Genomic DNA, 26,085 nt, shown 5'->3' with positions numbered 1-26,085 from the left:
CGTCATAGTTTCATACATTTGCGTTCCAGAACTCAGGAGGTATAAACAGAAGGATCTCCAGTATAAACCACCCTGCACTACAGAGTGAGTTCAAGACCAGCCTAGTTACATAATAAAACTCTCTCTCTCTCTCTCTCTCTCTCTCTCTCTCTCTCTCTCTCTCTCTCTCTCTCTCTCTCTCTCTCTCTCTCTCTCTGTCTCTCTCTCTCTCACACACACACACAACACTCTTAATACAGGAGAACGCAAAGATAGGGTTAGTTGTCCTGATACCCACTTTTCTTGGTCCCAGGTAGACTCTGCTAGCGAAGGTTGGTTGATACTTTTCTTATGGGTGTATTGGCATACTTGTAATATATTGGTTGTGTAATTAGTTTTCTCTTTACAGCATTGGATGCTACAGTGCGTGGCTTAGCATATTTCCCACTTACAGCTTAGTTTTCCAGTGTCAGTATGTGCATCTACCACCTTTTGATTATTTTTAGTTTATTTTTAGTTTTTTTTTTTTTAATTTATTATGAACTTTTTTTTTGAGACAGGGTTTCTCAGTAGCTATGGAGCCAGTCCTGGAACTCGCTCTATAGATCAGGCTGGCCTCGAACTCACAGAGATCTGCCTACCTCTGCTTCCTGAGTGCTGGGATTAAAGGCGTGCAACACCACCGCCCAGTTATTATGAGCATTCTTAAGTATTCACAAAAGAAAGAAACATAATAAGAACCCTCATCTACCCATCTGTCAGGTCCAGTCATGGAGCTGAGTTCTTTGACCTGTAACCTCAGTTCAAATCGGGGGGGGGGGGGGGGGAAGGGGGACAACGACTGGTTTCTGTCCCCTCCTCAATGGATACTTCAGTTTGCTTCCCTAACCAGCACAGTATTATAGTTGGCTAGTTGGTTGGGTGAGGTTTTTTGTTTCCGTGGTATTTTTTTCATGATAAGGAGTAAACTCGTAGATAGTAGGCCTCATCAGTGCTAGGCAAGTGCTTTGCTAATAAACTATAGTCCTCTATGAAAACAATTTCTTAATAGCATTAAGTATCTAGTCAGTGTCCTTAAACCTCTTCCCCACAGTGCACACAAGTTATCCCATAAATGTAATTTCAGTTGTTTAGAATCTGGCTCCCTCTCTGTGGGTTCAAAGCCAGCCTGGTCTACAGAGCTAGTTCCAGGACAGCCAGGGCTACAAAGAAAAACCCTGTCTCAAAAAAACAAAACAAAACAAACAAAAAATCTGGTTCCAAAGCTCACGTATTCACCTGACTGACACGTTCTGAAAGCCTGGAACATTCCGTCTTCCTTGTCTCTCTTGACCACATTTGTTTGGTGAAGAACCAGAATCTTTGACTCTCACTTTTTGCAGTAGGGTTTGATTTTACAGCATTTTACAACTTCTGCTATTCCATTTAATTCTAATAATTCATTTTTTTCAAATACTGTTTTCAAAAAAGAAGTGTATAAATGCATTTCTTTGCATTCAACAATTTGGAAATACAGAGATGCTAAAGGACATTTTTACATGGCCCACATTTTACTAGAAGTTGGTTGGTTATGCGGCTCAGGCTAGCCTCTAACTTGAAATTATTCCCTGGTCTCAACCTCAAGTACTGGGATTTGCAGGTTTGCACCATGGCACCCAGCTGATGCCCTCAGTCATCTGCCCCCTTCACTGAGGAGATAAAAACTGGAAAAAAAAGAGTGTGTTTGCTCTCTGATGCCTGTCTCGGTGTCTACAGAGGAAGTAAAGGGTTTTATTTTTGTTTTGTTTGTTTGAGTTTTATTTTGTTTGGTTTTGTTTTTTTGATTTGGTTGGTTGATTTTTGTTTGGTTTGGTTTGGTTTGGTTTGGCTTGGTTTGGTTTTCTGAGTCAGGGTTCTTTGTGTAGCCTGGCTGTCCTGGGACTCGCTTTGTGTATTAGGCTGGCTTCAGACTTAGATCTGCCTACCTCTGTCTCCCCAGATTAAAGGCCTGCACCACCTCCTGCACCAGGAGGAAAGTAAACTTTTCTCCTGTACTCCCTTAGCTCCACCTTTAGGCCTGTTGATCCTCTGGAGCTGACATCCTTACAGCTGGAGAGCTGGTCTCCGCGATAGCTTTGCTGTAAACAAGAGCAATTTCTCACGGTCTGCCTTTTGGCCTTTTGTCGTCTTCATCCCATTTTACCCTTCTGTGTTCCTCTCTGATCAGATCTCACATTGGGTTAACTATCACTTCTGGTTCATGTTCGGAACTGAATGTGAGATATCCCAGTCAGGCTCTTACACCTGTCCCTGTGTGCCCACGGGATGGATTCCCACTACACCTCTGGTTCTCAGTGCCTGCAGGCATTATGATCACCCAGGGCCTCTCCAAAACAGTTGAGTCTGAATGACTGGGATGGGACTGTTTCCTTTCCTGGTTATTTAATATGTATTCAAGGAAGAGAGACTGGCCTCACTAAACTGGGCTGCAGGGACCTTAAGGGGTTCCTTATCTCTCTCTTTTTTAAAAATATTTATTTATTTATTATGTATACAATATTCCCTCTGCATGTATGCCTGAAGGCCAGAAGAGGGCACCAGACCTCATTACGGATAGTTGTGAGCCACCATGTGGTTGCTGGGAATTGAACTCAGGACCTTTGGAAGCCATCTCTCCAGCCCAGGTTCCTTATCTCTCTCACACAATAGGTGAGGTCCAGGAAAACCACTATCAGTTTTAACACCTTACAGTTGAAAAGCACTCACAGAAGTTAACCCACAGGTGAGAAACTGTACCACTGAATCAGTGTGGATAGCAGAAGCTAATCTGAAACTAGCAATCTGCTTTACAAAAAGTCCCAGTGACTTCATTTATGTGAAGAATTATTCTGGGCACTGGAAATACTTTTTCAAGAATATGATTGCTGTATTGATCAGCGACTTGTGGACCCGTGCCTTCTGGGTCTGGGTTCCTTTTGAAAACTCGCCTTCCCCTCTTGCACCTCAGCACTGCGGCTCTGCCAGGCCCTTGGCCCTGGCATTAGTCAGCACATTCCCCTAGCTCCGGGCTGCTCGTGGCGCCACCTGCTGGAAAACACATGGTATCTCCTGAGAGCTAGAGCTGCTAGGGGGCGCCTGTGGTTTGGGAACTGTCAGGCAAATCGCGTCCATGGTAACTGCTGCCCTGAGGATTTCGGCTGTTCTCTAACAACCAATGACAGCGATCATGACGAAAGCAACCTGCGGCTCCTGAACCATTGCCCATTGGACAGGCTTGGTCCAATCCCTGCTGCTTGCAGCCGCAGTGGGCGGGGCCGGGATGAGCCCATAGTTGTCTGGAGCTGCCTATAGGGCAAAGTGGTGGGTGAATGCACCACTTTGGGTCAGGGTGGGGTGTGGAGCAGGTGACTAATTGCAGGGTAGAGGGCGAGGCAGGGAGGAAATATGGTCTGAGCTCTTTACAAATGAGACTCACCTGCTCCTTCCGGCTTTGCTTGGTTAGTGTGTTGTTCTGAGGCCAGATTGGTGGCCTCTGGGTCCTGCAGCTCCCCACGGGTCTGGCTTTCAAGGCTGCAGCGGGTGCTGCCTTTGCAGAGGCAACGCAGTTAACTGCTCCTCCTTTTGTGCCCACCTCAGCAGGTTTGTTTTCTTTTGTAGGTGGTTGTGGTGGTGGTAGGTTTTGTTTGTTTTGCGTTGGGCAACTATAATGTTGGAAAGGTGAGCAAAACAGTGCCCAAAACATGCACATTTCAAAATCCTGAAGTATGTGGGCAAAGTTAGCATCAGTGACATCACCAGACATACTCCGCTGTGTTTTTGTGTATCTTGTATGTTGACACACTGGCAGTTTTGCTTCATAAAGCCTGACCTCTTCCTCCCTGGTTCCATCATGGTAAGTTGTCAGTAAATACCCCATGTCTGTGACTTACTGCTGCTCATATTGTATTGTCTCTTATTTTGAAACAGTTCCCCAGTTATTAGATACTGGAGCTATCAAACTGTGGTCACCATTATGTGGCTTCCTTTGAACATCTTTATCTTAGGGGTAGTTCCACTGGGGGAGTAGCTAGTCCAATGGAATACCTCCCCCAGCAGGAGAAGGTTCTCACCCTACAGTGTGCACAGCCTGTGGGAAGGGATAGCAAACAGTTCCTTTGTGAGAGGCCCTTGATCTCCTCTGGGCTCTTGTTCTCATGGAAATGCTGTTCTCTTTTGACCACTCTGTCTCTTGTTAGAGATGAGAGATCATCACTTGCCACAGGTTGGTTAGGGAGCATAGTTACAGTGACCCTGTGGTGTGGGGTCAGCCCCTTACCTTACCCTTAGACGCCAGGTCTCCCAGTGAAGAACCGTCCTCATTGCGGTTCATCTGTTTGCAGGAAGAACGCCATAGAGCTAGAACTCGCCAAGTGCAAGATGGACATGGTGTCTCTCAACAGCCAGCTGTTGGATGCCATCCAACAAAAGCTGAATCTCTCACAGCAGCTTGAGGCTTGGCAGGTAAGCAGGAGCTGAGGCCTAGTGGGGAGTGCATGAAGCATCTCTGAACCAAAATCTGTAAGGGGAGCTTTGACAAGAGGTCCCAGGAGCTTCCATTTTCACCCCAGGGAAGAATGCCTTATAGTGGCCTCGAGACAGAAAGCTCAGCCAGCCTCTGTTGAGAACATGCTACCACCAGACACAGAGTGGGCCCCCCTCAGCTGCTCATTCTGGCTTCTTTTAAACTTAAGGTTGGGGCCAGGAAGTCCCATGTGACTGAAAACTCAGAGCTGGGCGCAGCTCAGCAGTCCTCGGGCAGTTGCTGCAGCTTCCCTTTTCCATGAGCACTGTCTGGCACAGGTCCTGGAGAAAGTGAGTCAGTGTGGCTAGCTCTGGGACCACCATTTTCAGGGTCTCCTGACTCCCTGCTGCCCGGGGCTCTGACTCTTGGATGAGGTTTTGGTGGGCTGATGTCAGAATGTGGGTCTAGTGGTTAACGTCTCTCTTCAGATGGAAACTCACCTGTGACTTGCTGAGGTGAGCCCCACAGTGGCAGGCAGAATAGCAGTGACCATTACACTGTGGCTCTGTGGGATTGGCAACCACAGTCTTGACGACACCATCAGGTCACTGGCTCCCTGGCTCCTACCAGCAGCCAGCCAGCCAGAACCCTGGCTTACCACAGCTGTTCTCTCTTCTCTCCCAACTACAGTTTGCTTCCTCAGGGCTTTTTACTATCTGGCTCCTTTGGTTTCTGATCTAGTGGCCTTTCTCAGTTCCTGTACCAACAGCTTTAGTTGTACACCCCTCCTGCCTTTGAGGTGAGATTGAACCTTGTGTCCATTTATCCATTCCCCTCTGCCATCTCTATTCTGCATCTGCCACCTCCCCGTGGCTCACTGTGTTCTGTGTTCCGGAACTTGGCCTCATTTCTGTGCAGTGTGACGTGCCATTGAGCCCCAGCCTCCTTTCTCCCATCATTGCTATGAGTTTGGCAGTACTGGCAGGCCAGCTTTTCTTGTGGTCAAAATCCATCTATGATAAGCAGCAGTCATGGGATTATGACCAGCTCGTGCACGTGTGTGCGCGCATGTATAAAGGAGATGTGTTCATAGAATTCGCTTGATGAATTTGGTTACTTAAAAGTATAAAAATGCAGTTTGCAGTGACTGTGCCAGAGAAAACATGACAGCATTGGAAGAACTTTCTAAAGGTCTCTTGACTTTTCTCTCTGGTAGTGAACAATATATTTTATTGAATTTGTCCTAAGTGTAGAGTACTGTGCTAAGATTCCACACTGAGACTTTAGAAGTAGGAGCCATGTGCTTTGTGCTGGCAAAAATGACACAGGGTTTAATCTGAGAGGCAAATGGAAAACCAGCTGGCAGGGAAAGGATGAAATGGAGGAGAGCCAGGGAGGACACTGAGTGTGATGGGGGGTGAGAATGGGGTGCCAGAGGCCAGGAAGGTCCTTTGCTTTCATTCTGAAACCTGAAAAGACATTCAGGTTACACCCACAGATCAGAACTTGAATGAAACAGAGGTGACAGACAAGCTGGATGCAAGTGGGGCCAGGTTTTCCAGGTTTGTGCTCTCATCTCCTAAGTGGCTGCACGGAGCCCACCCACCCCAACCTGGCTTCACCTGTCCTGTGCTTAGATTCAAGCCATTGAGTCCCTAAGAGTTTGTCAGAACTTCACAGAGCTTACAGCTAAAAGCTGAAGGTGTGGTGTGTTTGCTTTCTGGTGATGGATCACACAGAGCTCCTTACAAACTGGGTTAGAAGCAGAGCCCACTGTCAGGTAGTGTCTTCCCACAGTAGTCAGAATCTAGTGACTAGGAAAGAGCTGCTCTTGTGTGAAACAGGACAGGGTACTTGTTCTGAGTAACCAGCTAATTGGAGGGGTAAGGTCCTTACGCCCCGTGGAGAGGCTAATAGAAGTAGGACTGAATTGGAACAAGACAGTCTCAACAGTGCACACAGGTTTAGCTGTGAGAGTCTGGCCAGAGGGATGAAGGCAGCCCCAAACATACAGGCACTGCCTCTGGTGTGTGGGTATTAGTGACTTAGCCTGAAAGTGATTTGAAGGGGGGAAATTTGGACACAGGTAGCCTCTTGGGCCAGGTCACTGGACTAGAGACCTGACAAGCTAAGGTTGGTCTGAGCTGACTTAGGGTGGGATAGCAAGCCAGATCACAGGCATATTATCCAGGCAGCGCCAGGAGCTAGTATGAGAGCTGTTCTGTTATTTAAGACACTGGCTGAGATAATGCTACATGGCACCTGTGTGTCCTGGCATTGTACCAACATTCACCACTTTCTTGGTCCACCAGCCCCAATTGCAGTGCTTGTTCATCTCATCCCTCATCTTCACCTGCCCTGATATCTGTCACTTCCCTGTCCAGCCCCAGGGCCAGGTAAGACAGCTACTTACCCACATTCCTCTCCCTCTCTGCAGGATGACATGCACAGGGTCATTGACAGGCAGCTGATGGACACGCACCTGAAGGAACAGGGCCGGCCTGCTGCTGCCTTCTCTAGGGGCCATGGCATAGGACGGGAGCAGGAACCCAGCACCATGGATGGCAAACGGCTCTTCTCCTTCTTCAGGAAAATTTAAGTGGGGAGAAGTCAGGCTGTTGAGGATGGGGGACTAGAGGCAGGTGAAAAGGGTCTCCCGTCAACTGGAGCTGGGCAGCTGTACTGCCGGCCCGGCTGCCCTGGGGGCCAGTTGGGTCTTGAGAACCCACTCCCTTTTGTCAGTGCAATGGAGACTGAGAAGTAGGGGACCTGCCTTGTCCCCTGAAAGCTGCTCCCTACCAAGGGACAGGAATGAACCCTGTCCCCACTGCCCAAGCCAAGCCTCAGCCTGGGCTTCCCCAGGATCCTGTTAGTGAGTAGGGCTCGTCACTTCCCACGCAGTCCACTGATGGGCTCTGCCACTCAGACCCAGCTGGTCACAGCCCACACTAAAGGCTTTGCTGCCTCCTTGGATTTTGAACATGGGGACAGAGATTGAGGCCCTCCTGTGCATGCCTCAGGAGGCCTGAGCCTCCACTCCTGCCCCAGCTACTTGCCTGGAGTAAGGGGAGGTATAACCCCCTCACCCATGTGCATGCCCTCTGCTGGAGTCCCTGTACAGCAGGAGCCCCAGCCTACGGCTGTGGGGCCTAAGAACTGGGCTACCCAAGCTCTGTTGAGGCCACTCTGTATCGCAGGGAAGGTCCCGTCTTCTGGCCGCCAGCACACCTCAGCTTTCTCCAGTGCAGGCAGTCCTTAACCCTAGTGAGGTCTGGGCCAGGCAGCTTTCCCGCTATAGGCTCTAGCCTTCCAGACTTCCCCTCATGGGGTAGGGCTGGGAGAGCACTTGTCTTCCACAGCTCCCTCCCACCTCAAATACAATGGCCCAAGCCAACAAGTTGAGGCCACAAAATGGCCTCCAAGGGGACTAGTTTAACCTTACCCGCACACTGAAGGCAGGGTGGATGGGGTAAGGCTGCTGGGAGCTTCCAGATACTGCCCACCAGGCCTACAAGGGACAAGGCCTGCAGCCTGCTGCTTCTGCTCCTTCTGCAGCGGCTACCCCATCTCTGCTGAGGCCCCAGCTCAGAGGCTCTGTGGGCCCAGCCTGCAGCTGCTCACCACTCACTAAGCCTCCTGTCCTCAATGGGGAAAAGCACAGCAGGGCTGAGCGGAAAGAATGTACTTATAGATGTGTACATACCACAGTGCTGTAATTTTGTATGTAGCAATTATGTAAATACACGTATGGATTTTATAATACACATATATAAATCTATAAAGGCATATTTTTAGAAAAACAGCGCACCACTGCTTCTTTTGAAAATAGTCTGAATAAGAATAAAATGAATTTCTACAGAACTCCTGCCTCAGTTCCTGGGTATTTAGAGGGTTGTTTTGTTACAAACATGACCAGAAGGGCTACTTGTGAAGGTAGCAGCATCTTGCCCCACACCCTCTTGTCTAGCATAGCAGAAACTTCCACCTGAAAGCGCTCACTCAAACCAAAAGCTCCCGCTACATCCTTCCGGCATGTGAAGAATAAACATGGAGCTTCCCCTGGCACGCTCCCACACGTGTTCTAGGCCCCATCCACAGAGAACACAGACTTGCCCCTGATAAAAAGTTTCCTATGCAGCACCAGAGATCAACAAAAAAAGCAAAAGCTGACCTAAGAGTGGAAGCGGCCAGGTACCCAGAGCAGCTGGAGGACAGCAAGTAGACCCTGCAGAGAAATTTGGCAGCTTGAACCTTTATTTTTAGTATTTTTTTTAAAAAGCATAATTAGAAACTTTCAATACAGAAATAATCCTAGCAAACCTTTAAAAGTTTGTTGTTTGACAGGAGTTTCACATCAGGTCCACCAGGATACCAGTTTAGCCCTGAGTCCCTTACCCCACCCCACCCCACCCATGCATGGAACACTCTGTGGGACGGGCACACTGTTGTCACCAAAATCACCCATCACCTGGGCCTTAACAGGCCAGAAGCCACAGAGGCACCTAACTTGGGCCGGTTGCTCCAAGATAACCCTCTTATTGCTTGAACTGGCAAACACCTTCACACTGGTTCCCACATGCTCAGAAGCGTGTGACACCTTCTGCCCACCCCACCCCCCTCCATCAGCCAAGACAGTCCTAAAAACAACCTGCCTCAGCTCCCAGCTCACCTGGATCAGATGGAGCCGCGTCCTGCTTGGCCCTGAAGTGTCCTCCACAGCACCTGCCTTCCTAGGCCCACAGCCCCAACACAGCCTGAAGCTCAGAAACACAGGCCTGTTGCACAGAACCCCAGCTTTGACGGTTTGGACAAGTGCAGAGACAGGTGAGAAGAAAGCCCCAGTTTATTGATTAAAAACCCATCCACAGTGCTACCATGGAAAATCTGCAGTAATCCGTGATGATTGTCCAGTCAAGGCTGTGCCTGGAAATTGCCTTGGAAAGAAAATCTGATAAAACGCATCATGGTGTCCAATCAGTTCTTCCCAGTTACATGATCCTCCAGGGGAAAGGGAACCAAACGTCTGGGGAAGGGAGGGGAGGTAATCAAATGTAGATTACCCTGGTTTTTACTCCAGGGGACTGGGGTGGGTCAATACTAGCTGCCCCCACCCCACTGCCACTTCTTCCCAGTGGCTAAGAAATCTTCCTACCATCTTCATACTAAAACAGGTCTGTCAGTAATGAAAGCTGCCTATCCTAGCCTGGAGGTGTCGTCCCATTGTCCAGCAACTCCTGGAAGTGCCAGAGGTGCCTGGTGCTACCTTAGAAACTAGTTCCAGCGAGAGCCCTTGCATATACAGAACAAGGGTGCAAAGCCCCCTCTTCCCGTGAAAGGGAAAGAGCCTAACCCACAATGAACAGAAGCCACGCACCTTCTCTAAAGGTCCTGAACCCAAAGTGGGACAGTCACAACTTTTGCTATTGAGCCAATCAAGTCTCGAGGAAATAACTGGGGAACTTAATTCATTTGATTTGGCTTCATTTGGCTTTATGTTAACGATCCCCTTGCAAGCTCCACCTCGGAATAAAGGCACCCCAGCCACCTTTCTGCTGGTACTGAAACATGTTGGGTAAGTCAGAAGCCGCGGCTCCCCTGGGTTTGTCGCAGAGGCATCTGGAAGGCAGAATGAGACCTGCTGGCTAAAAGGGCAGAACTTTCTCTATGGAACTGATGGCCTAGGGCCAGCCGAGGGCAGGGCCTGAGTGGACGCTAGGTTCCCCAGCTCTCAGGGCAGCTGTGGGGCAATACCCATATAGAGTGCACTCCATGGGCCCAGGCTGGCCAAAGACTCAGCTAGGACATGAGACTGGCTCCTCAGGAAGCTGCCGTCGAGATGGGATAGGAGGGCTTGGGAGGGTCTGTTGCAGCAGGTTGGCAGGAAGGAGGCAAAAGCCAGAGCAGGCTGAGGGTGTGCAGCTGGTTAATGCAATATACACTATGTACAAACTGGTTAATCAGTCCACTCAGCTGGCAGCGTCCTCACCAGGTCCAGGCGCCTCAGCAGGGAGTCGGCACCAGTGGGGAAGGGCAGGCTCGTCCAACACCTTCTTGGCACTCAAGGGGAAAGGGGCAGGAAGTGCCGATGGCGCCTCCCAGTACAAAAAACGTGGAGAGAATTCTTTAAATAACGGCACTAAACTGAGACTGTCCCCCGAGGAGCCTCTAAGAGCCTCGGGCTGGGAGGGATGCAGTTGCAGTCTCTGCAGTGGGCTGGGGCATTAGCAGCAGCGTTTCTTTCGTTTACTGTTTTTCGTGAGCTTCACCACATCGTTCTGTTGCTGCTGCTGCTGTTTCGCCAAGTTGTCTTTCTTTGCTCGTAGAACCAGCTCTGTGATACAGTTGAACATCTGGAGATGACAGGGCAAGGCTGGCCTGAGACCTGGTGCAGAGCCCCTGCTGGCCAGCACAGGCCGCTTTCTATTCCTCTGTGAACTGTATGTTCTTAAAGCGTGCATGTGTGTGCATGCCAGGGTGTCTCACTATGACTATGTAGTCCAACCTGGCCTAAACCCACAATTCTCTTCCCTCTGCCTCCCCAGTGCCAGGGTTCCAGGTGTGTACTGTGTACCCTCAAAACACACTCCAGGACAGTGTCCTCAGCTTTCCTAATGCTGCAATCCCCAGTACAGTTCCTCATATTGTGGTGACCCCAACCATAAAATTATTTTTATTGCTACTTCAGAACTGTAATTTTGCTACTGTTGAGTCATATTGTACCTGTCTGATATGCAGGATGTATGATAGGTGACCCCTGTGAAAGGGTCATTCGACCCCCAAAGAGGTCATGACCCACAGGTTCAGAATTGCTACTTTAGGAGGAGGTGGTAGAGTTAAAGGTGAAAAAGAAATGCTAAAAGACCACAGCTGTCTTGGGGAAGTCAATCCCTGGGGTATTTCCAGTCTCTTTTCCTGTATGTGGGTATGTGCACGTGAGCGTGGTACCCACAGAAGCCAGAATCCACTCCCGCGGAGCTGGAGTTACAGGCGGTTGAGAGCTGCCTGGCATGGGTGCTGGGAACTGAACTCAGGTCCTCTGGGAGAGCATAAAACCTTAATCACCGAGTCATCTTTTCAGTCCTTTCTAGTACAGAGGAAGAACCAACCAGACCCTCCGAGAAGACAAGAGTATGTTGCTCTGCAGACAGACGGAAGGACGCACAGGCTGCCCACCTCACTGCACCCGGGGCCAGACAACCCAGACTACCAGACCTGCTGCCAGGACCAAGGGTGCTAAGGCAGCTACCAAGCCACAGGGATAAAAAAGCTGAACTAGGGGCTCAGACGTCCTCAAACCAGCGGTGAGATGACTCGGTGCTTAACATGAACTGTGCCATCACGCAGACCAGACCAGGGTGGTCACAGCGCCCCCATTTCAAGCTGGGCCCGACAAGCACCTCTCACTCCAGCTCCATGGGATCCGATGCCCTCTTCTGGACCCTGCACATGCAAACTGCATACACTTGCACACAAATATTTTTTTACAAAGAGCTGAGCTCAACATCTCCATCTACTGAGCAAGCACAACTCGACTCGCTTGATCCTCACAGCCTGGAGAACAACTCTCACTCCTGTGCACAGGTGAACAAATGAATTACCAGGAGGGAAGCCCCACATGTGTCTGGCTCTGAGGCTCTGTGTTCCCAATGCAGTGGGAACTCAACTTCCCTGGCACCTCTAGACTCCTCTGGGGCCAAGTGGGGCTTGTGCCAAAAGTTCTAGCTTTTCTCCCTCAGAATCACAGCCGCTCTTCACGGTGCTGCTACCAGTGAAGAAGAGGCCTCCAGGGTGGACGCTCCAGGAAGCGTCAGGAACAGGCGCCCGCTTGTGCTCAGAGGCCAGGAAAGCAAGCAACCAAGAGACAGGGAAGAGGTGGTAGTGATGGGCTCAAGGGAGGGCCAACAGGAAGCAGCTGGAATAGAAACTGCATGGCTTTGAGGTAGGAAAGATCTGGACTTGACGCCACCTCTCACTAGTTGATTCTTAAGGTTATCAGTAAGAGGAACTTCAGTTTTCCTCCGTGAAATACGGGATCCTACCTCAGAGGACAGCTGAGCTAAGAGCTAAGAGTTTTAAAGGGCCTGTATAGTAGCAGCCAACAGTGGGCATTAAATGACTTGGTCACTCAGATGCCTGAGCAGGCCTGGCGTGGGGAGTCGTGGTAGAGAAGTGAGCTCAGCAGAAAGCTCACGGTCCTCACCTGCCGCTAGCCCAGGGGTCAGCACAGCTTACCTCTTCCACATTTAAATTCTCCTTGGCACTGGTCTCAAAGAGCTGGATCCCCATCTGCCCAGCAAATTTGTAGGCGTCATCCGTCTCCACCACCTTCCGCTCAGGGTCGTCATTCTTATTGCCCACTTTAAGACAAAGCACAGTCAACCGCTGGCAAGAGCACCAGCTGCTGCTCTCCCACCGTCCCTACCCTGGGTCCAGCCTCACCTAATATTCGGCACACATCGTCACAGTTCTGGTTGATTTCATGAAGCCATCGCTTGACATTGACAAAGGACTCAGCACTAGTGACGTCGTAAACCACAATGACCCCATGGGTCCCCCGATAATACCTGTAGGGCCAAGATGTGCATCAGGGTTTTGGCCCAGGACAGAGAAACTGCTTCCCTGGGACCTGCTTGGTATAGGACAGTGGCCGGGGAAGGTGAGGGTGCCCGGGGTTAGGGCAGCCCTGCACCCAGCCTCGACCACCAGCCAGAGCCAAGCTTGATCAGCAGGACAGCACTGGCTTCACCGGCCTGCCCCTGGCAGCACTGGTGGAGGCTGGTAACAGTCTGCGGTGTACCAGGTGCCTGGGTGTACCACCAGCTGGAAGCTTCCTTGAAGTTCAGGCAGTTTTCGTGGTTGACATCATGTTATCACCATCCTGGTGATAAATCAGTTCCAAATCTTGGTAGTAAGATGGCATTCCTAGAGGCTGCACATTACAAGAAGCCATGGCAAAATGTGTCCCTTTCCCCTGGTGGACAGGTGACACTTCTTTTCCTACTATTGGCTCACTGTATGTACCAGGGAAGGAGAACGCAGAGGCTACACAGGCCTCCAGCAGCTGTAGGAAGAACTCAACTAAATCTGCAGACCCTAAACCAGCCCAAAGGTCTGAAAGGAAGGACGGTGCCATCTTTCCCCCATGACCATCTGGTGCACAGAAAGCAGGCCAGAGGCCATGCCACACCCTTGACCCCACTCTACATAACCGCCTGTGCTGTTTCCCTGAACCTTCTACTTTTGATCACTAGACTACAAACCCCAAGGGCAGGCTGCCTCCCATTCAACTTTCCTGGAGAGCACTTCCCCAGCCTGGGTCCCATGATGGCTACACCAGGATCCACAGGATTCAGACTGGTAGAAGGCACCCAGCTGTCTAGTCACCTCTCTGAGGTCAGACCTATCTCTGAAAGCTGTGAACTGTGGAAAGGTTACTTGGCTTTCATCCCTACCCCTTACCTTAGTTTCCTCAACTATAAAATAGTCTCTAGTACAAACTCCTGAGGGTGGCCGTGAGGAAGAGGAGATAACAGATGCCACCCTGAGGCTGGGAGCAGTACAAAGACAGCGCTGGGTGCTCTTTATTATCAGGACGAATGTTCCTTCATAGCAATCTGGAGTCCCAGATGAAGGTGGCAGAACCAAGAGTGGGTGGGCAGGGCAGAGCACCAGGGCCCTGCTATACTGCTGCCCAAGCATCTGTCCACCCCTCAGACGTAGTGGAGCCCTCCCAGGACTCATCCCAAGGCTGTGAGCCTTCTTGGCTTTGAGGGAGCCTGACAGTTCCACTATCTCAGCTCAGCACTCAGCACAGTCAGGTGGATGTCTCTGGGGCAGGTATGGAACCACGTGGACAGAAGACCGTCCTGCAGCAGAAGGCCTCTGGAACCTTTCCTTTGCTGAAGACACCAAGAAACGGCACATCGCTGCCCTAGCTCCTGCTGCTCCAGGGGTGGCCCAGATCTCTGGCTAGCGAGACGACACGAGGGGTCCCACCCAAGTGTCTCACATCCACCTGTCCCAACTAGGCAGCAGGGCCAGCTGCAGCCTCAGCACCCAGGCCTGCTTCCTGGGCCAGTGCAAGGCTTCATCCTTCTCGCTCCTCCCTCTCTCCTCCCACAGCCACCGGGGACCAGAAATCTCCTCAGGGAGGGTTAAGACTGGGGGCAGTGAAAGGCTCCTTTAGCAGATACTCAGGTTACAAACTCCCACTCCTACAGAGACTGCCCACCTCCAAGACATTCGACCATCTCCCGACCCTCCCTCTTCACCAGCTGCTGCACAGGGTCATCAGTCTCTCCAGGCCCCAGCCTAAAACCCCGAGGTTAGCAAGGCTAACCCTGGTTTCTCCAAACATACAGACAGAACAGCACCCTGTGCCTCAGGAGTTCTGAGCTATGGCACCCAAATCCACCACAGAGGAGACAGTACAGACACACATCGTCCTAACCCTCGGCCACACTCACAGCCTCAGAGTGGCCACCTGTGCTTCCACGACAGAGCTGGGACAAACCACTAAACCCAGAACTGTTATGCAGGAAGCCCTGGGCCGTGTCCTCAGAGACCACCCTGCATGCACTACAACATGGAGCCCACTTCTCAGAAGCACCTTTAGCTGGGAGAGATGGTGCATGCCTTTAATCCCAGCAGAAACAGGTCTGTATCTGAGAGCTTGAGAGCAGCCGCAGCTACATAGTGAAGCCTGTCTCAAAAACATAGACATGCCTTCATCTGTAAAATGGGGTAACAGCAGCATAGCACACAGGAAGCCAGAAGTGACCCATGAAAACGTCCTGGACTCAAGCCTTAGCACTCAGGGAAATCCTACATAAAAATCTCTGGGACACAGGGTTGGTTAGGCAGCTTGCCCAAGGACACACATAGCAGAAATTTAAATTCCACAGCTTCACAAACACCTAAGAACTGTCTCTACAAGACTCAACACCGGAGGAGTTTCCTCCTTGAGCAGGTGAGTTCCACAAAGGCTACAATGAAGGTGACATGCTAGACAATGGATTTCCCAGCTAACAGACTGGGGATGCAGAAGGGCCCACATACCTATGGCCTTCTGGGCCTCCAAAGAGACTGCACAGACTGACACCCTCCAAGAATTGTCAGTGGCTCACTGGGCACCAGGGAGGACCTGTCACTACTACCAGTGTGGCACCAGGGAGGACCTGTCACTACTACCAGTGTGGCACCAGGGAGGACCTGTCACTACTACCAGTGTGGCACCAGGGAGGACCTGTCACTACTACCAGTGTGGCACCAGGGAGGACCTGTCACTACTACCAGTGTGGCACCAGGGAGGACCTGTCACTACTACCAGTGTGGCACCAGGGAGGACCTGTCACTACTACCAGTGTGGCACCAGGGAGGACCTGTCACTACTACCAGTGTGGCACCAGGGAGGACCTGTCACTACTACCAGTGTGGCACCAGGGAGGACCTGTCACTACTACCAGTGTGGCACCAGGGAGGACCTGTCACTACTACCCAGTGTGGCACCAGGGAGGACCTGTCACTACTACCAGTGTGGCACCAGGGAGGACCTGTCACTACTACCCAGTGTGGCACCAGGGAGGACCTGTCACTACTACCAGTGTGGCAAACACTGACGCTATTGCCACCTGAAGAGAAAGGAGCTGCCAGCAAGTGAAACTAAGTCCCACAAGGAGAGTCCAGTCTTTATCATGCCAGATGCCAGGCCGGTGCTCAAACTGCAGATCCCTAGCCCTGTGGCTACCACAGCACGTCAGAGCCTTCTCGTGTGTCTCCAGGGAGGGAAGGCACAGCTACCACCACCCAGCCCCACCCCCTCTCTGACACTACTACTTGGCACTGTCACTCAGCCTCGTGCAAACACCCCAGGCAATGGCCGGGACTCACGTGGAGGTGATGGTCCGGAAGCGCTCCTGGCCCGCCGTGTCCCAGATCTGCAGCTTCACCTTCTCCCCGTTGATCTCCACAGTCCGAATCTTGAAATCCACCCCAATGGTGGTGATGTAGCTGCCTGTACAAATGTAGCCCATTACTCAGGGTAGGGAACCCAAAACCCCACCCCACCCCACTGTATGTGCCCCACAGTCAAGGCCTAAGGGCAGAGCCCTGAACAAAGAAGGCACACCTGCTCTATGGGCCCAGTGCAGGTGAGACAGGACACAGTGACACAAAGTAAAAAGACCACTTCAGAAATAGATGTCACCAATGAAATTAAAAGAGGAAATGATTGGGGAAAGCGGTGGGCTTTATTGGAAAGGCGGGGTAGGGACATGTCGGCTGTGGCTGGAGAACAGGGCAGACCTACTCATCCTGGTTCCTCTTCTCTATTTTGTGTGTATGTGTGTGTGCGCACGCACATGCATGTGTGCGTGTATGTGTGCGCGTGCATGTGTGTGTGTGTGTGTGTTGGAGGAGGAGGGAGGGGGTGAGGACCCAACACTGCACCTTCCTGGGGAGATGGCGAGTTTGGGGTGGGAGGTGAATAAGGAGTCAGGGCCAGTTCTCCAGCCCTTTGTGCTATTACTGAGAATTTGTACTGTTGCGTGTGGTGTTGGGCAGTGAGTTTTCACCAGGGCACAAGATGCTTTGGAAATTGCTCTTAAGATATCCATGTGGAAGATGCATTAAGAGCAGCTGCCTACTTCTTCAGTTCAGTAGGGTGCAGGTTTACAACCGCCTGCCTCAAAGCATCATTCCAGCTGGAACATACCAAGAACTCTTTCAAAAGATAGACACAGACGGCCATGTGAAGTGTGGCAAAGGCATGGGAAAGGGCAAAGTTCAAGGTGAGACAGAAATGGAAGCAGGACATTAGCAGGAAAACGTAGCAAAGGTGGGGAAGTGGAGTGACAGCCCACACCAGGGCAAGCACCCAGAATCCAGGTCAGCGTCTGGTACCTCCAGGGCCAACAGATCCTCACACATGAGCAAGCAAAGCAAAACAAAGTCAACACACAGCACAAGAAGAAAGCTAGAGACAGGTTCTGAAGACCAGTGCTTCTCAACCAGAGTGGCTTTGTTCCGAGGCCATGGAGACAGTGTTAGCTGTCATAGTACCCTGACATCTAGTGGGCAGATCTGCCCCACATCCCCACAGAAGGCCTGGGTTCAACTCCCAGCACCCACATGGAAACTCACAAGCACAGACATACATGCAGATAAAGAGAAGAAGAACCGTCAGGAGCGAAGATGACCATTGCTTCCTTGAAAAGCACTGTGAGGACTGGTGAAACGGCTCCAATGGGAAAGGCCTTGCTGCCAAGCATGATGACCTGAGTTCAACCCCATGTGACAGAAGGAGAAAACCAACTCCCAAATGTCCTCTGACCTATACACACCATGGTGGTGTCTGAATAAGAATGCCCCCACAGGCTCACACCAGGGAATGGAACTGTTTGAAAGGATTTCAAGGATGAGGAGGTGTGGCCTTGCTGGAAGAAGTGTGTCACTTCGAGTTTCAAAAGCCCATGCCAGGCGTAGGCTCACTGGCCTCACTGGTTTCTGTTAGCCTGAGGATCAGGATATAGCTTTCAGCCACAGATCAGCATGGCGCCAGCCACCAAGTTCCCTGCCATGATGATAAACTAAACCTGAAACTGTAAACCAAGCCCCCAATTAAATACTTTCTTTTCATAAAAGTTGTGATGACCATGGTGTCTCTTCACAGCAGCAGAACAGTAATTAAGACGCACGGCATGTCCCCTTTCCCTCAGCTTCAGTCCAATACGGGTTTTGTTTCTCTGTGTAACAACCCTGGCTGTCCTAGAACTCGTGCTGTAGACCAGGCTGGCCTCGAACTCAGGGACCCACCTGCGGCTGCCTCCCAAGTGCTAAGATTAAAGACATGCACCACCACCTCCTGGCATAAATAGGGGTTTTTTTTGGAGGGGGGGGTCTTTTTTTTAAATTTATTTATTATGTATTTAGTGTTCTGGGCATCAGATCTCATTATAGATGGGTGTGAGCCACCATGTGGTTGCTGGGAATTGAACTCAGGACCTCCGGAACAGCAGTCAGTTCTCTTAACCTCTGAGCCATCTCTCCAGCCCAATAGAAGTTTTTTGCTGTTGTTGTTGGTTTGTTTTTCGTTTGGTTTTTTTTTTTGGGGGGGGGGGGCTGTCCTGGAACTAGCTCTTGTAGACCAGGCTGGCCTTGAACTCACAATGATCCACCTGCTTCTGCCTCCCCAGTGCTGGGATTAAAGGTGTGTCACCACCAACCCACAATACAATGTTTTTAAAAAGCAATTTGGCAGTAGCAAGGAAAGTGTAAACACCCTTAGACCCTGTGACCTAGTGACCTCATCTGTGTGTACAAGAAGAAACAATGTATCCCAGAAATACAGCATTGATTAAAACAGAAGCAACCAGAAGCCACATGACTTGAGTGGTTAGTGAAGGTCAGAGCATCCAGACAGAAGCAACCTTCCCAACCATTACAGAACAAAAGGAAGGCTGGGCATCACAGAACATATGCCTTCAATCCCACTACTTGGTAAGTGGATCTTTGTGAGTTCAAGGCCAACCTGGTCTACATAGCAAGTTCCAGGCCAAGCCAGAGACCCATAGGAGACAACAACGTCTAAGAACAATCAGAAACAGGGTGGAGGTCTGTGCGCAGCCAGGCTGGAGCGTGTTTCTGAACAGCAGGTGGGATCAGGAAAAGACACCCACGCCCCGAGCAGAGGCTCCAGGGCAGCAGAGGGACAGTGCGGGACAACTGTCATTCTTAACGCTATGGACATTTTCCTTAAACTCCTCAATGTGGGGCACAGTGAGGACCAGCAGGAGCTTCTCACTTGAGCCCCCGACCCCACTTTCTCTCATCCAACAACCTGAATGATAAAGTCTCCTGCATCAGACAGAAGCAGGTGGGCTCTGGAACAGGGAAGGAAATTTCAAAACTAAAGCACCCAGTAATACCCAGGAGGACTCACCTGAGAAGGTGTTGTCTGCAAATCGTAACAGCAAGCTGCTCTTGCCCACACCTGCAGGAGAGAAGGAAGGGAGATGAGCAGGAGGGGGGGCCTCCCTTTAGCCCACCTTCCTAAGGAACCCAGTGGGGCTGAGCTCCTCAAGGCTGACTGACCCATCTCCCCACACACCAGCATTTCTTCCAGTAAATCGCTGACCTTTGCCTTGGTCCTCATGTAAGACAAGCAGCTCTCAAATCCTCTGGGGGAGATGCCAGAGGGACTCATGCCCCAGACAACAGAGACAAGCAAGAGGAAGGTCAACCTAATGAGACCAGTCCACCTGCATCCTAAGCAAGGTCCTCAGAAAACCTCATGTTACCTCAGTTCAAAAGAAATGGAAAGCTGGGAAAGAGCCCTTGGTTTCAACAGGGCATTTTGTATGTGAAGAAACTCAGGCCCACATGACCAGAACCAGCTGTCAGTCATCTACGCCAGCTAAGTCAGTACAGCTGAATGAGTGAGGCAGGGGTGTTGTGGGATATCGGTACAGTGTGAAGATGCATTGCTGTGATTGGTTTAATAAAAAGAGCTGAACAGCCAATAGCTAGGCAGGAGGTATAGGCAGGATCTGGGCAGAGAGAGGGGAAGTAGGAAGAGGAATCTGGCACAAAGGAGGGTGGCCAGTCAGTACTAGAGGCAGTAGGGCGGGCAGTACAGAGATGAGGTACTGAGCCACTCAATGGAACACAGATTTAAAAGTATAGGTTAATTTAAGTTATAAGAACTAGTTAAGAACAAACCCTAAGCTAAGGTCAAGCTTTCATAATTATTAAATAGTAAGTCTCCATGTCGTTATCTGTGAGCTGGTGACCCAAAGAAAAATACAGGGAGTCTGCTGGACACCTACTTGGCTACCACCCATGGATGCTTGGAACACTGCATCTGCCACAGCGGCTCCTGGCTGTGCCTTAAGAACCCAGCTTCCCCTTGACACATGTGGTTTTGATTGGCCAATGCACCTACCTGCCTCCTGTCCTCCTGTCTCCATTATTCAAAAGTGGCTATATCAATGAATGAAATGATTCATACACACTCAGGTCTGCACGGCAGCTCATGATGCTCCCAGAATTCAAACTGTGTCTCCTCAGATAAGGAAACCAGGGCTTGGAGAATGACCTAAGATGCCTCCAGAGAAGATCAGACACAGATTTAAATCCAGGCCTGTAAAGCACCTCTGGACATCTCTGCTAGTGTCCTGACAGGCTTGTTTGCTTGCTCCTTCCCTCCTCCTCCTATTTTTTGGGAGGAGTGGGTGGGTATCACGTAGCCCAGGCCAGACTTGAACTCACCACGTAGCACAGGATGGCCTTGAATCTGATTCTTTTGCCTCCAAAATGCTGGGGTTATAGGTGGACTGGGGATTGAACCCAGGGCTATGTGCATGCAAAGCAAATACTCTACCACCTGAGCTATAGTCCCAGCCCTTGATGTGGGCACTTTCAGCCCGCTTAGTAGGAATGCAAATGATTTCAGTTTCTTTGAAAAGCAATTTGAGAATACCATGAGAAATGTAAAAGCCCCAGCCCCTGAGATCTAGTCTCCTGACTTCTTCAGAACTGGGCACAAGAACAAAGACAATGTATCCAGTATTGACTAGACTTTAAATCAAGCAGCCAGAAACCATCCTTTCTGCTCTATTCTAACAGATATGCCTTCAAAGGTACCAGATCCAAACTCAGGACCCCATAATGTCTGAATTATGACTGAATGACTAAAAGCAAACTGTAAGGAGATGCGCCTATCATGAGAAACCCACGGTTTGACTCCAATTCTCAAAGATGACATTGCTCCACCCCCAACCAAGACTGCAAACCACTGCCATGCACTGAGATACGGAGCTGCTCTCTAGCTAGCCCAGACACCCTCTCCAGGCCATCTCCAGTGAGCAGCTGGCAGGGCACCCAGAAGAGCTTGCTTCTCTGAGGACACCTGGGTCCTGCTCCGGAGCACACAGCTGAAGCATGAGGGCACCGGCCGCTCAGCCTCCAGCTTACAGGGCTCTTGCTCAGCACCACTTCCTCATTGTTCCGCCATGAGGCTTCCTGCTAAACCCTAGGAAAGCCCAAGTTCTGGGCTGGTCCTCATGGTGTTCTGCCTGATACTAACCCCATTGGCCCTTGAGGCCTCCTCTGCTTCCTCCTGAAGCCTTCTAGATCCAGCTTACTCAGCTAAAAGCTCATGTCTGGTCACTAAGCAGTGAGTTCCTTAAGCACTAAGGAACCTCACCTCCTTCATCCATTCAGTGCTATGAGCTGAATCCAGCACTTAACAGCTACCAGCTAAACTCCCTCCACACACTGATGCTCAACAAATACCAGTCTCAGCGAAAGTCCTGGAACATCATGCAGTTACAGCAGCATCACCAGGTCCCATGAAGCAGTTCTCAAACTTTAGGGGCAGGAGCCAGCAGAGAATCCTTTTTCTTTTTTCCCTTAGAGTCTGCCTGACCTGGAACTTTCCAATGTAGATAGATACTCCAGGCTGGCCTCAGACTCACAGAGAGTCACCTGCCTGTGCCTCCCAAGTGCTGGGATGAAAGATGTGCAATGCTACACCTGGCCTTTAATATTATTATTATTTATTAAATTTATCCAAATCTCAGATCTCTAATAGACAAGGGAGGGTATCATCCGCAGTGACAGCTGGACCTGAAATCCTGAGCTGCAGAATAACCACTAGTCACAACAGGGTCTGCCGCCATAGACCTGATACAACCTCCAGCACCGCTCTTCCCGAGGAACAGAAAACGAGACACCACCTCTGGGCTATCCCAGGGGCTATCTACCCTGCAGATGCGCCCACCTTACAGGACATACTTTCACCAGGGCAATGCTTTCTTCTAGCCAGTCTGCTGCCTTCCAAGGGGCACAGGCCCCAGCACATCTGTTGCCTGTTGGCCATTACCCCCTCCTCTGCACGCTACTTTGGGCCTCATCCCAGCTTTGCCCCACCGCTTCTCTCGATTTTCTTTGCTTCGGCACCAGTCTGCTGTGAACTTGAGTAAAGCGGCATCAACTTGACTGCTTCCTCTGCGACCACCTGCTGGTGTGCCTCAGACAAGCCATGCCTGCCTCCCAGCTGCAGTCTGCCCTAGGTCTCTGATGGCATACTAGCCTCCAGGTTCTACAAATGAGGGTGACTGGCATCAGTGGGCACCATTATAAACCAAAGCCAAAGCCAGAATAGCTGAGAAGAAAGTATAAAAGCTCAGGTACAGAGACAAGAAAGCCACGCCCAGGGAATACACCCCAGAAGTGACTACAGCGTGGCCAAGCGGGACAGAGACTCCGGGTTTCTAAGCCCAGCACCACCTGCCCTTGCAACAGTTTGCTTCTGAAAACTGTGTGATTTGGGGCGAGTCAGGCAGCTCCTCTAAGCCTGAGTTTCCTTATTTGACAAACCACAGAGGCCATGGGTGAGAATCAGATGAGAAAGTGCGTGTGAACTATTTGACACACCTTAAGAAGCACACACTCGAGGGGCCCAGGCCAGGCAGGTGAAGGCAGGCCCCTGCTCAGCTGCAGAATATCTTCCAGTTTCCAAAGTGTTCAGCCAAATGCCGGGAAAAATCAAAGAGCAAAGTGCCTCCCTCCTCTCCATGACCCAGGCCTACACACGCCTACTGAGCCGGGAGCCAGACCCCAGACCCTGACCAATGAGTCTTCTCCCACGACTGGCTTCTGAGCTAAAAAATCAATACATCATGTAAAAGACACTGTAAGACAGCAAGCCAAAACCATCTCATGGGTTTCACAGAAAAGCCAACAAGCTACATCTTCTTGCTGAGTTTAACCCTTTCAGGTTTGGAATATTAACACTGGCAAAAGACGCCTTTAGGAAGGGTAAGACCTCTGACCACAGCAGGGTGACTTGAACTCTGAAATGCAACAGTCACTCGGAACCAAGGCCAGAGAAGAAAGCAAATCCTCGGGGTCCAGAGCAATGCCACAGGCTGTAATTCAAACTACAGCCAATCAGCCTTCTGCCTTTCTAACTCCACTCCCACCCAGCCAGGCCCTAACTTTTCCCAACATCGTCCCTCCACCAGCAGCAACCACCGAAACCTCAGTCTTCTTCCACAGGACCCAAACCACCAGCCACAGCCCAACCCCGCCTCACTGGTGACTTCCATGACCCATGGATGACACTGCCACCCAACAAGCCTACATCCTGAGTCTCAGGGGACGGGATGCTCCATTTCCTCAATGATCTACAGGCTCTACCACCAACCTGGCTGTCTCAAGTCACATGACCCTCTATCCCACACTCAACTGAAGTCTAATCTATAGACTTGGCTGCTCCCCAGCCTCCTTCCAAAACATCATATATACTCACAGCACCTCAGCTACACTCCCATCAACATCCGGGGACCTGCCTCCCTGAACTCAACATCACCCTGTAGACCTGGTCACTTACCACACTCCAAACACCTCTAGAATGCTTCTTCCTTGGCCAGAAACCAGTGTGACTTTCCTAAGGCTGCTTGGTGTTCATTCACTGAACAAAATGCATTTTAACACTGAGTACCAGAAGTTGCTCGGTGAATCAGAGACGGAGCAGTACCGCAAGGAGTGTGTGTACATGGACAAAGCCCCCGTGTAAGGTTACAGCAGGCACTGTCCACACACTGTGCGCCAAACACTGTTCCCATCATCACCGTGAGTGTAACAACAGCCCGTCAGTACTACTACTCTGAACCAAGTGAAGACTTGGTAACGATTCTGCAGGAATGTGCTTATGGCTTTACCTGCCGCACCTCATCCAAACGCACGGCAACCCAGAGACGTAGGTCCTGGAAACACCCCCAATTCACAGAGGCCTCAGTCTTCGCGGGGGGGTGGGGAACACTCGTGCAGACAACACAGTTACTTACGGGTTACTTCACACGTTGGGTCAGGCGCTAAGCACTGGCCCTACTTTAGCTCATCGAATACTCACAACGCTCAGTTTAACAAGTCCCCACTTATCGGATGCGGGAACTGAGGCTCAGAAAGATGAAGCAACTTGCCCAAGGTCACAGAATGAAAAAGCTTGTCTTCCCGGGACTCGAACCCGGGTCTCTCCAACTCCAGCGATCGCGCGACTTGACCAAGGTCACACGTGAGGCAGGAGCCTGCGCCGGGCCGTGCATCCCGCGCGCTGGGCACCCCGACCTGCCGAGGAGCAGCCCGGAGCCCCTGGCTGCTCCCCCGGGGCCTGCGGCCGCCGAGCTCCGCGCCTCCCGCCCGGCGCGGGCCGCGCCTCCCCGCCCGCCCGCCCGTCCGTCCGCCCGCCCCGAGGCCCCCGCGGGCCGCGCCCGGCAAGGCCCGCGCCGCCTCCGGCCCCTGCGGCCCTCACCGCTGTCGCCGATGATGAGCAGCTTGAAGAGGTGGTCGTAGTCCCGGGCCATGGCGGGCGGGGGCGGCGCGCGCGGGCGAGCGGGCGGGCGGGGTCGGCACTGGCCTCGCGATCCGCAGCTCCCCTCCCGGCTGCTCCGGCAGCGGCGGATCCACTTCCCGAACAAACAGCCGGAACTGACAGAAACACCTCCCTCCGCTCCCCCCACCCTCCTCCTCCTCTTCAGCAGCCGCCGCCGGTGCCACCGCCTCCCTCCTTCCCGCCCCGCCCCGCCACTGCGCAGGCGCGGCGTCCGGCCCCGCCTCTGCGCAGCCGCAGCCCTGGCCGGCCGCGCCCTCTTCGCGCGTGCGCACGACGCACGCTGCGCCCCGACGGGGTCCGGTGCGAGCGCGGCGACCGGGGACCCGGAGGAGACCCGAGCCGTCCGGCCGGCCCGGCGGAAGGGAGGCGGTGCCGGCTGCAGCTCGTCCTGGAGGTCAGCGCTGGGCGGAAGTCGCCTCCGAGCCCCGCGACCCCGGGAACCTGACGCTTCTGGCCGAACGGGAAGCGGTTCCGGATTCGGATCGTAGGGCGCACCCTGGTCGCCTGCGCGGTCGCTCCTTCGGCCTCAGTTTCCCCGTGGCCTAAGGAGCCTGGGGCGCCGGAACTCAGCCGTACGCAATTCAGAACCGACCTCAGGTTTTTCCAGTTTGGGTGGATGCCCACCTGCCCTTCCCGGTGCGCGGCCACCGCGTCCTCACCGCGACTTGATTGCTCCATCCCTGTTTCTTTGACTTGTCCTAGCAAGTTCTCAAGTAGCCCAGGATGCCCCAGGCTCGCCGAGCAGCCGAGGATACACTTGAACCTCTGACCCTCCTACCTGTACCTCCCTAGTCCAGTTTTATGTGGTGCTGAGACTCGAACCCAGGACTTTGCACCATGCTACACAGGAACTCTGCGAGCTGAGCTCCACACGCAGCCCTCTCGTCATGCTTCGTACAACCTTCCAGTCCTTTGCAGCCAAGCTCCTGTTGGGATACTGCCGTGTTCTTTCAATCTCCTGGTCTTTCCCCATAAAAAACGTTTTTTTTTTAAAGGTATGGATTCTTACTGAATTTAGAGTTCAAATTAGTTTTTCCGTCTAAACGACTCCCTCCACAATGTAACACATTAAAGTTTCTTGAACAGCATGAGATACTTAATAGTTGGATGGATACATGCTTCCCCACAAATCTGTGTGTATTTAAGTACACATATGTATTGTCTTACAAACGCACAGTGTACTTCTAGCCATCCTATAACTGCTCACGGTGTGGTACTCCATCAGATGCTT

General features: G+C 51.6%; 2 protein-coding genes across 4 annotated transcripts in view; one reads left to right on the top strand and one right to left on the bottom strand.

Annotated features, from left to right (window-relative positions):
- Positions 1-8,314, top strand: part of Bicdl1 (BICD family like cargo adaptor 1) — a 99,295-nt gene extending 90,981 nt beyond the window's left edge. For both annotated transcript variants that reach the window (XM_038346012.1, XM_038346011.1), the window contains 2 exons: positions 4,338-4,458; positions 6,897-8,314. In XM_038346012.1, coding sequence (XP_038201940.1) covers positions 4,338-4,458; positions 6,897-7,058 — 283 coding nt within the window. In that variant the 3' untranslated portion in view covers positions 7,059-8,314. The remainder of the gene's footprint in view (positions 1-4,337; positions 4,459-6,896) is intronic.
- A 970-nt stretch (positions 8,315-9,284) lies between these two features.
- Rab35 (RAB35, member RAS oncogene family) lies at positions 9,285-24,971 on the bottom strand. Of its 2 annotated transcripts, XM_038346363.2 has the most exons (6): positions 24,774-24,968; positions 19,398-19,448; positions 16,349-16,472; positions 12,899-13,023; positions 12,692-12,816; positions 9,285-10,809 (listed from the first exon to the last, which is right to left on the bottom strand). In XM_038346363.2, the coding sequence occupies exons 1-6, from the start codon at positions 24,823-24,825 to the stop codon at positions 10,681-10,683; spliced, it is 606 nt and encodes a 201-aa protein (XP_038202291.1). In that variant the 5' UTR covers positions 24,826-24,968; the 3' UTR covers positions 9,285-10,680. The 2 variants fall into 2 exon arrangements, with proteins under 2 accessions (XP_038202291.1, XP_038202293.1); XM_038346365.2 differs by lacking the exon at positions 12,692-12,816 and having other exon boundaries at positions 24,774-24,971.
- Positions 24,972-26,085: the final 1,114 nt, after the last annotated feature.

The sequence above is a fragment of the Arvicola amphibius genome, chromosome 10, assembly GCF_903992535.2.
Source record: "Arvicola amphibius chromosome 10, mArvAmp1.2, whole genome shotgun sequence".
Classification (NCBI taxonomy): Eukaryota; Metazoa; Chordata; class Mammalia; order Rodentia; family Cricetidae; genus Arvicola; species Arvicola amphibius.
This window is presented reverse-complemented; position numbering and strand designations above follow the sequence as displayed.

What these genes read in the sequence shown, in the direction of transcription:
- Rab35 (XM_038346363.2), bottom strand. Translation starts at nt 24,825, where the DNA reads ATGGCCCGGGACTACGACCACCTCTTCAAGCTGCTCATCATCGGCGAC. An exon ending in TGCAGACAACACCTTCTCAG is followed by an intron (nt 16,473 to 19,397) that starts GTGAGTCCTCCT and finishes ACATTTGTACAG; the next exon opens with GCAGCTACATCACCACCATT. An exon ending in CGATGTGTGCCGAATATTAG is followed by an intron (nt 12,817 to 12,898) that starts GTGAGGCTGGAC and finishes TTTGTCTTAAAG; the next exon opens with TGGGCAATAAGAATGACGAC.